The 13,868-nt window shown below is 33.8% G+C and overlaps 1 protein-coding gene across 1 annotated transcript; it reads left to right on the top strand.

Annotated features, from left to right (window-relative positions):
- The first annotated feature begins 7,724 nt into the window (after positions 1 to 7,724).
- LOC128558418 (protein toll-like) lies at positions 7,725 to 13,429 on the top strand. The gene has a single exon (XM_053547463.1). The coding sequence runs from the start codon at positions 8,209 to 8,211 to the stop codon at positions 11,584 to 11,586; it is 3,378 nt and encodes a 1,125-aa protein (XP_053403438.1). The 5' UTR covers positions 7,725 to 8,208; the 3' UTR covers positions 11,587 to 13,429.
- The last annotated feature ends 439 nt before the right edge of the window (positions 13,430 to 13,868 follow it).

Raw genomic sequence — 13,868 nt, 5'->3', positions numbered from 1 at the left:
TTAATACTATTCAAAACAAATAAACCTTTAAATCTTATCTCGTTTCTTTATCCTGGCCCGATCGATTATTACGAACCATTGCAATAAAAATATTAAGAGAATGATGTGGGAATGAATGTCCCATACTTAGCTTAACTGTTTTACTAAACGAAACCTTCCGTGTATATTTTGAGTATCAAGAATATGAATATCAAGACATGCTTTTAAATACGAATATCTAACTAAAACAAGGATAAAAATCTTACAGGGAAAGACATGTTAGATTATATGAATATCAAGAAATGTCAGCAAATATTAGTATCATGACCGTATAAGATTCACACTGAATATAGATTCTCGGAGAATATATTGCGCATTTGTGATGTCTTAAATTCAAAATTTCTCTACTCAGACATTCTATGATATCATATAATCATTCGCAATAAAATGAATTTTATTAACTCAATTTTCATCGCAACAGCAGAAGACTGACCATTTTTCTAAAATTCTCTTTTTCCGGAAGTGACTTTAGGTTCAAACTTTGTTAAATAATGAAAAAGGACGTTAATATAATTAACTAGTAAAATTCACAGACAATGCTCTCTCACAAATATGTCAAACTAAACAGTTAACACATAATATTACGTGGACCAAATATCTTTTTATTATTTCGAAAAGCATTCTTCTTCCGCTATTATTTGGAGCAATTTTCATTTTATTTTTAAAAGCATTCTTCTTCCGGAAACGATTCCTGTTATCGAAAACGAAAACGAACACGTATACTTATTTTTAGTTTTAGCAGTTTAGGAAGTTTTATTTCTTGGATAAACTATTTTTATCTTACTGGTTATTTACCTTTCGATAATCTAAAAATGGACATGATCTAACGAATAATATATATTGGATGCCAAAAGTATATACAGGTTAAAGTGGCCAAAAAGCTGCTTCAAATGTTTCCAAAATATGACAAAAAGCAGTTTGCCAATGTCGTCACAGGTGATGAAACCTGGGTCCATTATTTTGAGCCCGTCAGAAAGGTTAGCAATAAGATCTGGGCCACTAAACACAGCAAACGCCCAATAATTGCCAAACGTTCTTTGAGTGCAAAGAAGGTTTTGTATGCAATCTTCTTCTCTGGTGAAGGAGTCGCAATAAAAGTGCCGGTGAAAAAGGGCAAAAGCATCACCGGAAAGTACTACAAAGACGTAGTACTGAAGAAACTGAAAAAGTATTATCAGAAACGACGCCCTGCCACTGGTTTTAAACATGTCCGTCTTCTACATGACAATGCCCCCGCTCATACCTCCGCAATAGTTACGGCGTTTTTGAAGAAAGAAAAAGTAACTGTTTTGCCTCACCCCCCGTATTCCCCAGACCTTGCCTCATGTGATTTCTTTTTGTTTCCGAAATTGAAATCATTCCTTGCTGGGCGGAAATACCAGTCCCGACAGGCACTTGGATCTGCCATTCATCAGTACCTTATTACTGTGCCCAAATCAGCGTACCATCACGCCTTCAAGAAGTGGATACATCGGCTGAAACTTTGCATTTCTAGCCACGGGGAGTACTTCGAGGGCATGAAATGAGCCCTTTTGGGCTAACTTGAAATTTTAAGTCTCCAGATAGAAATAATTTCGAACATCCCTCGTACACGATTAAGAAAGAACATACCAACTGCGTAGATATATTCACAGGCTTCTAATTTCAGCTTTATCATCTGCAAAATTTAGAAGTCCGTCCACATGTCATAAAGCCACAAATCTTTTTCTAAACAGCTAAGCTTGGAACAAATGTAAAAGATATATCTACAAGTAGACGCTTTCATATATGGTACAGAAATACCGAATGGATGTATAAAATACAACTGCTGTGATTTGATGCAAATTTACATTCTTAACTTTTAACTATTGTGAAAACAGATTTTTTTGTAAAATGCCTTTGATTAGATAAAAAAGTAATTTTTATCAAATTTGCACATTACAGTTCTCAAGTTACTTTGACTTCGAAAAGTTTAGACCGCCTTGGGCTAGATATAAAAGAAATATTGATTCAGTTAACAAAATAGTTATGAACTTTTATCTCGGATCTACACAGGCTGTGCAAAAGCACAAAAGTTTTATAAATATAAAAATAAAAATAAAACATCATCTATAAAAAGTATGACTTTAAAAATAAAAAGGATCCCGAAGGTCCCAGGTAACTATGTCCTATTTCAGCACATTTTAAAATAGTCGCAAAAAATCACATATAGGACTTTTTAGATGGAATCTATTCACATGAGATTTACAAAATGTAGTTAAGCGTTAAAAAGGTGATAAAATGTACACACTGCCACATATTATTTATTTGCTAATTCTGTCACTGTTGGCAAAATTGAAATCAATTTCATATGTCTTTGCCAACAACATGTATTATACAAACCGTTATATCTTAAATATACTAATGTTTGAAACAATGTCAGAAATTGGTAACAAAGTAACATCAAACTATGTTACGACATTTACAGTACGAGATAGCATTTCAAAGTTTCTCCAATGTGTTCAACAATATGAAAAGATAAGTTCAGTAAAAACATCTACTACTCTGTTTGAAGTATGTAATTACCTATGCAATATAATATAGATATATTGAACAAAGTAGCCAACCTTTTGCAATCGATACCAGATTTGGCAAAATAAAAACAAACTGTCGTCATGTTGTGTACATTAACAATAGGAAAAGAGATCTACATCGAAGATGAGCATGTCTTCCTTTCGAAAACGTTATTTTGTATCCACATGCATTCCAGTAATGCAAATCGTACCGTCAAAGATACCAAACTAGAAATGACCTCGCCGATGCAGCAAACACCTTCCACAATGACTTTTACCGGCTACTGAATACTTCACCAGCATTGCCTCTGTGAGTCCATCACAAGAATACGTCAGGGAAGCCCCTATTCTATGGTGGTTAATAAAAGAAACAGTCCCAAGCTTCATGGCATTATGTACTTCGATTCAGATGGCGTTAGACTCAAAAGATTCTACTTAGGTTGGCCCCTCAGGATCTTCCACAGGAAACCCCATAGCCATAGTATCACCTGCCAAACCTCCAAAACCTCTCGAGGAAATAAGAACAAATTACGTCATGCCGTAACCATCACCGCTTGACTTTTACGCTGCTAATTTTCTAAAATGGACTGGTCCATCATTCAATTTTGGCAGTACGGTTACTATTTGAAGGGGTGTTCAATGAAATTTAAATAGTCGCAAAGGCAGAATCACTTACTGACAGCAGGCCAAAGGTTAAAGCATCAAAACAAGGTTCATGTCTGACTATCAGATGACAATTTACATTGAAGACGCATATATTATCCTTGGCTGAAATACCTACCAAGTATATACAGCGTCTTGAGGAAGGCCCAATGCGATGTTTCAGCAACCAAGAACAACATTGTGCCTCTCCTCCATTGAGCTAAACTTCAGCTCAACAAAATTCATCATAATATTTTTCTTTAACACACCTACAAATATCACATCAGACGAATAGATACATCTGTTAGTTGATGCACCTATCATCCTCATTTGCCCCCAACCGCAGGATTGCCTTACAGACGATTTGGCTTCATGATTGCCCTGCTATTTTCTTTGTTGTCTTGGGTCAGATGACAAAACAATCTCGATTTTTAATGGTGGATTTAATAAAAATGATCCATGATGAGATGCTCACAACTACGATATAATCTGAAAATATAAAACAACCAATGTTAAATATTTACAAGAAATAATGAAATGTCAGTAAAAAAAGATAAATTTAAACTCGTAATAATTAATTGAGCCGCGCCATGAGAAAACCAACATAGTGGCTTTACGACCAGCATAGATCCAGACCAGCCTGCGCATCCGCGCAGTCTGGTAAGAATCCATGTTGTTTGCTAACAGTTTTTCTAATTGCAATAGGCTTTGAAAGCGACCAGCATGGATCCTGACCAGACTGCGCAGATGCGCAGGATGGTCTGGATCCATGCTGGTCGCAAACCCACTATGTTGGTTTTCCCATGGTGCGGCTCAATTAAATACAAGCAATATCAATACAGTATTTCAGATGCAACAGTAAATAAAATAACAATGAAAAAAACTATAATTCAGCTGAATATGTATGTAATATATCCAAAGGTATTTGGTTTTATTTCGCATAGTATCAAATATATAAACTTTTCAAAAAATTGGTCTTTAAAGTGACCAGATAGCCATTAGTTAAAATAAGTCACATGCATAAATATTAATAAGATTATCAAAGGAGGCGATGATTAATTTCCCTTGGACCATACATACATATTGGAGTATTTTAGCGAACGTACGTATCACCAGACTAGACATAAAAAGGAAAATTAAATTAAACAACCAAAACATTAAAGGATTTATACAAACAGTTAATTTACCCTACGACACGCTTAGTTGTAGCCAAGACACCATCAGAAGTGTAGGCTCAGGGAAGCAGAGGATTTTATCCTCACAGCCGACTTTAAAAGCTCCGTTGTATGTTACTGGTACTTATAGGCAAACGTACCCATGGAGAATGTGACATGCTTACATGCCCAAATAGGGTAAGATAACAGAAAAAAATACATCGCTGTGCAGAAGTATTATTCCTAATTTTAAACGACGCACATTACCATAGATAGATTCCAAAGAAAGCATTTACAGGATTTTGTAAGCACTCGCAGAGCCAGCATTCTCTATAATATTTATGGCACAAACATTTCCTCCATGAAAACACCTGCTGAAGTTATGCTAAACTAAGAAGCTGAAATATTCTGGCAAAGGTACCATCCATCAAGCGCTTAAAAACTTTGTGCATACCACCATTAGCCAAGAGGGGAAACATTACCAAAATCATTCTGGTCAATCAGAAAAAGGGAAAGGAAAACAAGTTCAGGGTACCCTTACTACGTAAATATAACAGCGAACTTGGACGAAGGTAGACACACATTCCTAATTAAAGATAGTCTTCATATAAGACCTAGATGTATAACCTAACAATAAAGCTCTATGTAAGAGATCATACTCTAAAATCATTTAATTTCGTGGGCATGAAATTTCGTGGTTTTGGTCAAAACAGCAATTTCGTGGGGATATGAATTCGTGGATTTCAACTTTTTAACATAAAATGAATGGGAATTTTACTTGTTCGTTGGTATTAAATTTCGTGGATTGACTCAACCACGAAATCCACGAAAATTAGTCCCCCACGAATATTAATGATTTCACAGTACTAGCAACACCTAATTTGAAGAGTCTATTTATGGGCCTCCAACTTAAAAAGTCATTCCGATACGACTCTTGAAGGAATTATATTCTGCAAAATTATCAAAGTTCGTGTTGTTCCTAATTTTCTTAGGTATTTGAGTTATTTCACTAAAATTTTATTCAAGTAACAAGTAAAATTTCTTTTAATTTTATGTTCAAAATAATTATTAGATATCCACAAATTCATATCCCTATAAAATAGCTTCTTTTACAAAACCCGCGAAATTTTGAGTCTACAAAATAAAATGACTTCACAGTAGAAAGCTGCCTTTGAGATCAAACGTTGTTGCCTCTCAAAAACATTTCAGTCATTTATTTAGAAAAGTGTGTGCTACCTAACTCTACAATATAGGTTCAACAGCAAATGTCATAACGTAGTTTGGTCACTGACAATTTCTCTGCATTCAAGACTTACATAAGACCATCTATTGACCACTATTTAAATCATTCACTCTTTTAACACATTTTTCCCATAAGAATATTATTTTTCTAGGTTTTCTTAAGTTTTGTAAGTGAAAGTTATCTCTTTGTTTAATGAAACTAGGACAATTTGCAGAATGGATTGTTGAATCTTCATAATAATCAGGGATACTTTTGATAAGAATATGGGTCTGTGGGATCTTGGTGGTTACGTGGAATGGAAATTTCAGCCTGGATTGAATGCGGTTTCACCATCTTTAAACACAGTTCAGAATATGTCAGCAAAAAAATCCACCTCCACTTATGTTAATTATTCACTTGCGGAGACAATTACTTAGGGCAAATACCAGCAATTTTGCAATTTCATATAAATTCCACTATCTATAATATTCTTAACCTATTCCCATATACCCAAATTGTCTGGTCGGTTATTCTTCCTAGACTATTATCGAAATGAACGCAATCATTTTCAGATTGATCAAATCAGGACAAGAATTCAGAAAGAATACAGAAATAGTTACTTTTTGCTTGCAGATGGGCGGGGGTTACATTTGATATCCCCGAATAAAAGAACAATACGAATTATTTAGAGACTATATACATTTGTCTAAAGTAGGTTTATCGGTCATGACAGAGAATATTCAAACACATTATATTTATATTGTGTTTTGGTGGGATTTTTTCACAGCCAGAAAAAGCTGTGTTTCCCTCAGCAAATAGTACTAAATGCATGACTGACAGCGCTCTTCCCACCACCAGTCTGTTTTCCTCCTTTTTTACAAGTATCCTCAACATTAACTCTTTTACCTCGCCTTGGCATACCCGTGCAATGCAAACACATTTTACATGGCTGTATAAACTCAATGTTATCAATTCAGTTCGAACCAACCCATTATGAATACGTTCGAATGCCCGACGTATCACTTTTATGTAATTTTATATATTTTAGCATAATAGTATGATATTTCGTTAAAACTAAACAATTTTTCTATAACGAAATGAAGTGACATCCGACTTTGTCAATGTATATATTGTAAGATCCTTCTTTATTTCACAAGACGCCGTCGAAGGCTTTAAAAACGTTCAACATAATGAATCACTAAAAAGATTCACATTAACCTATGGTATACCGTAACAGAAAATAGTTCTTAATTGAATCTGTCTTAAAGAATCTTGCTCCAGATATCTGAAAGCAATTCTGAGCAGGCGTATTGTTGCTACAAATTGGATTCCAAAGCTCCTAGACGGTGGAAAAAAGAGATATTGCTCTTGTGTCGTTCAACAGGTCCTGAAACAATATCAATCCAGAGGTAACCATTTTCTAAATAGCATAGATAACGTTAGTTAGCCGGTTGTAGAAGTGTCTTTAACAAGGTGGAAAATATTTTATGACATACATAGTCTAACACTGAATTATTATATAAGTCTACATTATCACGTACTGTTAAAGCACATCATTTGTTGGGTCGAAATTTCGCGAATTTGAAATTTTGAGTACGTTCGCAAAGTTTGATATTCGCGAAATTGTAAAAACAGGTGTCAAACGTGAGTTTGAATTATACTTATCGCAAATATTTACATGAGGATTAATTTTCGCGAGATGTAAGGCCGCGCGAATATAGCGAAAATTAAACCCTCGCCAAAATTTTGACGTTGCACTGCCTTCAAATTACTCAAATTACACAAACATCGGCTAATGATAAAGTATCTATATTCGTTTCAAAGTTATGCATGGTTATGCGCATTATATAGTTACATATACAAATAAAATAACATATGCCTATCTTGAATGGTTTTTGAGAAACACGTTAAAATGTTAGCGTTATTCTCTATTCACCACCCCCCCCCCCCCCTCCGTACATGGCATTTTATTATTTTGCTATTCTTTGACTGAAAATTAAATTATTTAGGGTATTTTAGTTCATAACCGAAACTGAAATTAACGACGCGCAGCTATTATAAATAATTATCCAATCAAATATATCTTTTAAAAAAGACTTCCTTATTCACAATTCTATTTAATGTGAATAAAAATGTCAAATGAAATCATATCAAAATGCATATGTATGGTGTGATAGGGCTCAAAATATTTTAGAAGAATATTTACAAAAAAAAGAAAACATAATGTAACTCTTTATTGTGGTTTGATAAAAATCTGCATAACTTTCGCACAATTTATTTATTTTTTTATTTTGGATATAAACACGACAATCGGAGATTATTCGTATATAATACATGCTTGAACGTGATGTATAGTAACTATTGATACGAGATGGCATGGTTCGGATATTAAAGACAGTATAGAACCGTAAATATTTGAATTAGAAAGGCGAGTGATTACTTATATAATATACTATGTACGTTGGTTATTCTACTGATGCCAGAGACCTTTCAGTTTCCGATGCGATATACATGACATCAAAATCATTGCAGAAAAAGCAGAAAAAACTTATATACATATTAAATTTATAAAGCTGCTGATGCTATACCGCTATTAAGGAATATTGTAATAACTTTAGCAATGAAATATATAAATACAATGTCCATTCTTTTGACAATAACCATGTGTAGCTTATTGAGAGTGTTGAGCTGTGCAAAAGATTGTGCGCTACTCCATTCCCTCGATGAACAGAAAGAAGGGAATATAAAAAATCCATTGGACAGATATGTCACTTTCCACATTTTTGAAAACGAAGAGTGTTCGGTGAACACGACATTCGTTTATAGTGTTTTATCATCAACACATGAACAAGACATAAATAACACTGGGACAATCAACTCATCAAATCTTACGATTGCTCTTAAATTTTTGTGTTCTAAAACCCAAATTCATTTCATGCCCTTCAACTCTAGTATAGTGAATATCACACGGAAGTGGAATATAGCGTTAATTCTAGATAAATGTTCAGTTGCACTTGAAGAGGTCAATGTTATTCTAGTGTTTGGAAGAATAATCATGTTACAAGTATTCGAAAATCCGAAGATTTTTGAGATGGACACTAAGTGCATGTATGCGTCAGACCTTCAAGCGCTTCGAATTCAAAACACATGTGATGAAAAGAAAATGAATGTTAAGAAAATGTTATTTTGGGATTCTTGCAGCCAAACATTTTCCAGTACAATTATACTTTCTCTAAGCATTTGTTTGGATATGAACACTACTGCACTTCAAGAACGATTTCCAAATTTATATACTTTAGTTCTATGTAATGTAAGCATACGCGGCGCTTTATACTTCCCATTCAACAGAAATCACACAAAGACCGAAATGAAAGATAAAGAAATAATGAATATATTGAAATTGTTTTTTGACTTTTTGCAGAAACCATATCCATTTTATTACTTGTTTCCAGAAACTTCTCTCATTTTACTTAACTGCAAAATCAATCAAAATTTACTACATTTAAGTGGAAGAGGTGATGAAATACACATGACCAACATGGCTATTGAATTTATGAAACCTGTCCTATTCCGCGACATAGTTGTAACTACAACACTTGATCTTTCCTACAACAATCTAGAAAGTGTAGACGAAAATTTATTTCAAAATCAACCTCTGCTGAAATATCTCCATCTCCAAAATAACAAATTAACAGTGTTACCGCAAAATATATTCAAAGGTCTGAGAAGTATTTTGACCATTGACGTGTCCCATAATTTTATAACAAGTATACACATTGACCCATTTCAGTCCCTTCCTCATATACAGGAAATATATCTAAATAATAATCTAATAGAATATTTACCAGTAAATATTTTCAAGAATCTGACTAATTCTCTTACAGCGCTCTATCTGAATTCTAACCCACTAAAAGACATCCCTGTTTGGCCTTTTTATGCTACATTTTTAAATGTGTATCATATATGTAATGCAAAATTAACTGGACAAAGTATCATTAGACTTTTGGATCATTTAAAGAAAATAAATATAGTTGAAAAAGAAGTTGAAACTCAATTGGCATTACCTATAAAGTCACAAGCACCGCCTCCGGAAGTTTTACTTCATAATAATGAAATAAAAACTATTCCATCTGTTGATATGACTGAGCTGCGGTTGGACAAACTTTTAACTTTGCTATCACATTTTACCCTGTATTTTAATAGAAATCCTCTCACATGTAATTGTGACACATACGCAATTCGCAGGTTGTATGAAAGTGCTTACGAGACAAGTCAGATTCGGTTAGCTAGGCTTTCTTTAAACACTTTTCAGTGCGAGCAACCATCAGAGTTACGTGGCCGACTTATGTGGAATATCACAGAGAGAGAAAAGTATTGCGCGGTAACCTTGAAAGATTGTCCACAGAAATGTGACTGCTTTCAAAGAAAAACTAAAGACACGATCGTAGTTGATTGCAGAGGTCGTTCTTTGGTGGAAATGCCCCAGCTATTACCATCGTATAAATTAGAGTTGTGGTTTGAGAACTCAAATATTTCAAAAGTCAGTTCATATTCATATTTAGAAAACGTAACACTTTTAAATCTAGCAAATAACCATATCAAACAAATCTCTGCATCAGTTATTAACAAATTGAGCATCGCTCGGATCGTCTATCTACACTCAAATAACCTGACCTATCTTCCAATTCAATTACAATCTCTACAGTTGACAAAAGTTACATTGTCAAACAATCCATTTGTTTGCGATTGCACCATGAGATGGATGAAGACATGGCTACTAAATGATGAAGACTATATAGCTGACTGGATAAACGTTCAGTGTTTGGACAAGTCTAATAACATCAGGCAGTTCATTGCTGTCCCAGATTCACACTTTGTCTGTATGGCAAATAATATCAGTTTTGTTGAACACGTATTTCTACCATCAATTATAATAGGTTCTGTAGTTTTCGTGCTTCTGGTGCTTTCATTGATAATTTACGTTTTCAGGTTTAATGTTAAAGTTTTATTGTTTGTTTTCTTTAATATACATCCTTTTGACAAGAAAAAGCAGAAAGAGGAAACCAACTTTTATGATACTGTAGTCATTTACGTTCAGGAAGACAAAAAGTTCGTAGAAGTGATAATTAATCATTTAAGGAAAAGAAGATACGAAATTGGCGATCTATACAGGCATTCTTTTGTAGGATATACGTGGATAGAAAACATAGAAAAATTGATAGCTTGTTCAAAGAGTGTAATCTTGTGCATGCCAGTAGATTCAATAAATGATAAAATTATCCAAGCAGCATGGAATATAGCGTATGACAGATGCATCACGTCGTCAATAAACTCTTTAATTTTGATTACAGACAAGACTATTCAGAAACAAAAACACCTAGATGGAAGTCTTAGGCTTTTTGTCAGAAGCATTAACTGTGTAGATAGGCATGCGAGACTACTTTTGGAAAAAATTGATTACCTGGTCGCCAGTCTTACACCAAACAATGGTAACACCGAAGCGAACACTGAAGAACAGTGCATTGATATAGACTCGAAGCGAATTCTTGTTTCTTATCCAGATGAACTTCATTTGTATGTTAAGAATAAGCTGATGTCCTTTCTCTCTGGGAGGAAATTAACCATGAAAGTGTTAGACATGCTTTTTACGGTAGGAACTGACAAAAGAGAAGAACTTCCTGACATCCTAGAGGCAGCTGACTTCGTCATTTTCATTGTCAATGACGAAATATTAAATGATGAAATCTTACTGTATATATTGACCGAAATTCTTACTAAATCTCAGCTTGAGAATTACAACTACTTACTCTTGTGCACATCAGGTCAAATATGTATCGAGAACATGCCAAAGGATTTGTTAAAATATGTTGAAAACTATGTCACCATAAGCACAAATGATATCAAATTTGAAGATCGTATCTTGGAATCAATAACTCAGATAAAACAATTGAAGGAAAAACGAGAAATACACGATGCTGAAATTATTCCATTACTGTAAATGTCTTTTATTTCATTACACTTTTTCACAGGCCAATTTGAAATGATTTACTTCAGTGAATTGTATATTTCATAATACTGAATAAATAAAAATAAATCTGACCATGTAAGTGCGTTTAATGCGAGTCATACACACATTTAGACGAAAATTGTTTTCTCTCAAAAATCCATAAAAAGTACGTACTGTAAAAATGACAACTGGTACTAATTTATTGACATGTTTTAGCTAGGTTTCTCAATAACATGATAAATAACAGAAACGTTATGCAGAAAGCTATAAACCGTTGCAATGCTTTTGAAACAATGGTGAAAAGCAACATTCCTTCCTTTGTACCAATATCTAATATTTATTTTAGTTCTCTGTCAAATATACCATTATATATTTATGCCAAACGTATTGGAAATGCAAATATTGAAACATTTGATTTCAACTGTGGGTGAGTACCTTTAAGTTTCAGCAAAGTTTTCTTTATAAGGACTATAGTCAAGAACGTATTGAACTAGCTAATGTTTGCAAGAATTGCTTTAAATTTCGATTTATGACTTCAGTATTGTGTGTGTTGTTTTTTCTTTGCACCTTTGTAAGGGTATATTAATTTTAAAAGCATAACTTTGCTTTTCGATAGCAAATAATGTTACACATTTACCTATTTCCATGTTGTAAGGGCAACATTAGTACAGTAGATTAATTTTATTCGCACTATGTTATCGAATTATATATTTTCAGCATTGATTTAAATCTTGTTAATAGTTCATATATATATATTGTGATATTTATAGTTGATCATCTTTCGCTGATGGCAAAGATCACTCATGGCAGATGAAATCTAAGTTGTATTAATTTGCGCATTTCAGTTCAGCGTGAATGTTTGTATATTTATATATCGTATTAACTTTTCAAACAGCTACGTGTCTTTTAAGTGAATAAAGTCAGTAACAAAATAATTTGGAAGCATAGAATGCAACTAAGCAGCACTATAGCAGTTTGATAGATAGAAGCCGTTCTCGAGAAACGTGCAACGCCGCTCACGCCTCCTAGCTCCAGCTAAAGCGGAATTATATTACAGTAAAAATAACGTTCTCCATAATACAAAAGGACCAAAACCTATAACACTGAATCCAAGTACGGGCCGCCAAACGGCACTGAAACCCGCTGTTGTGATGGTTAATTAAATCTGTCAAAAGGTCTTTGGAAGCATAAATGCGATCGAGCAGCATACTTGCAATTGCAAACTCGGATTGAATGACTCATGTTCCTGAGAGGTAATGAAATGTGCAACACCCCTCATGTTCCCTAGCACCAGCTTTAATGGTATTTCATCACAGTAAAAATGAATGTTCTCTATGATCAAAAAAGACCTGAAAATTTCTCAACAGTAAATCCAAGGACGTTGGGAAATTTTACAGTCGCCAAAAAGCACTTAAAGGCAATTGTTGTATATAGGTGTGTTATTAGAAATTTGAATGTAACATGAGGCACGCGTAACGTACAGCACAATTTATATGATAAAAATTACAGTGCTGAAATAAATATTACAATGTGTTGTTTTCTGTCTGCGATGAACATTACTTTAAATGCGGTTACATATATTATTTACAAAATAAATGTTGTATGCACGATATTCACATGTGAATTTTGGATTAACACAGCATAACTTCTTTAATGTCAGTAGCTGCAGAGGTTTAATGTGATATTGTGAAGAATGTATGTATAGTTTTAAATGTATCATGTAACATTGTTGTGTTTGTACAGATTACTTCATGTACAAATAATAATCGCCATTTTTAGTTTGTGGCGATATACCTTGTATAATGTTAATGCGTTAATAAATTGATCTTGAAATCTAAAATCTTTTGATAGTTAATCAAACTTGTTAAATGTTTATTTGGAAGCATAGAACGTAACCAGGCAACATGACAGAAGACTGGGTTTGATATAGTCTGCTCCTTAAATGTGCAGTTCCCCCAGCACCGGCTTTTAAAGCGGAATTCTATTATCCTTAATTGCACCCAACGCCATGATATTTGCGATAACGCACTCGTATCGGTCCTTTTACTTTTACATAAAGAATGATGGAGCATATAAACATGATAACGTTAACGTTAATAGGAATGCTACAAAATAGAATTGACTAAAATTGTGTATGTGACATTATATACTCACTATGTACTATATATATATAATGAAAGGTTGGGCACTTAAATATAGCCATACTTGGTACATAAACTTTATCTGTCTTTACATACCGGAAGGGACTACCAACTTTAAACCTTGTACATTGT

Source organism: Mercenaria mercenaria, chromosome 7 (genome assembly GCF_021730395.1).
Source record: "Mercenaria mercenaria strain notata chromosome 7, MADL_Memer_1, whole genome shotgun sequence".
NCBI lineage: Eukaryota > Metazoa > Mollusca > Bivalvia > Venerida > Veneridae > Mercenaria > Mercenaria mercenaria.
This window is presented reverse-complemented; position numbering and strand designations above follow the sequence as displayed.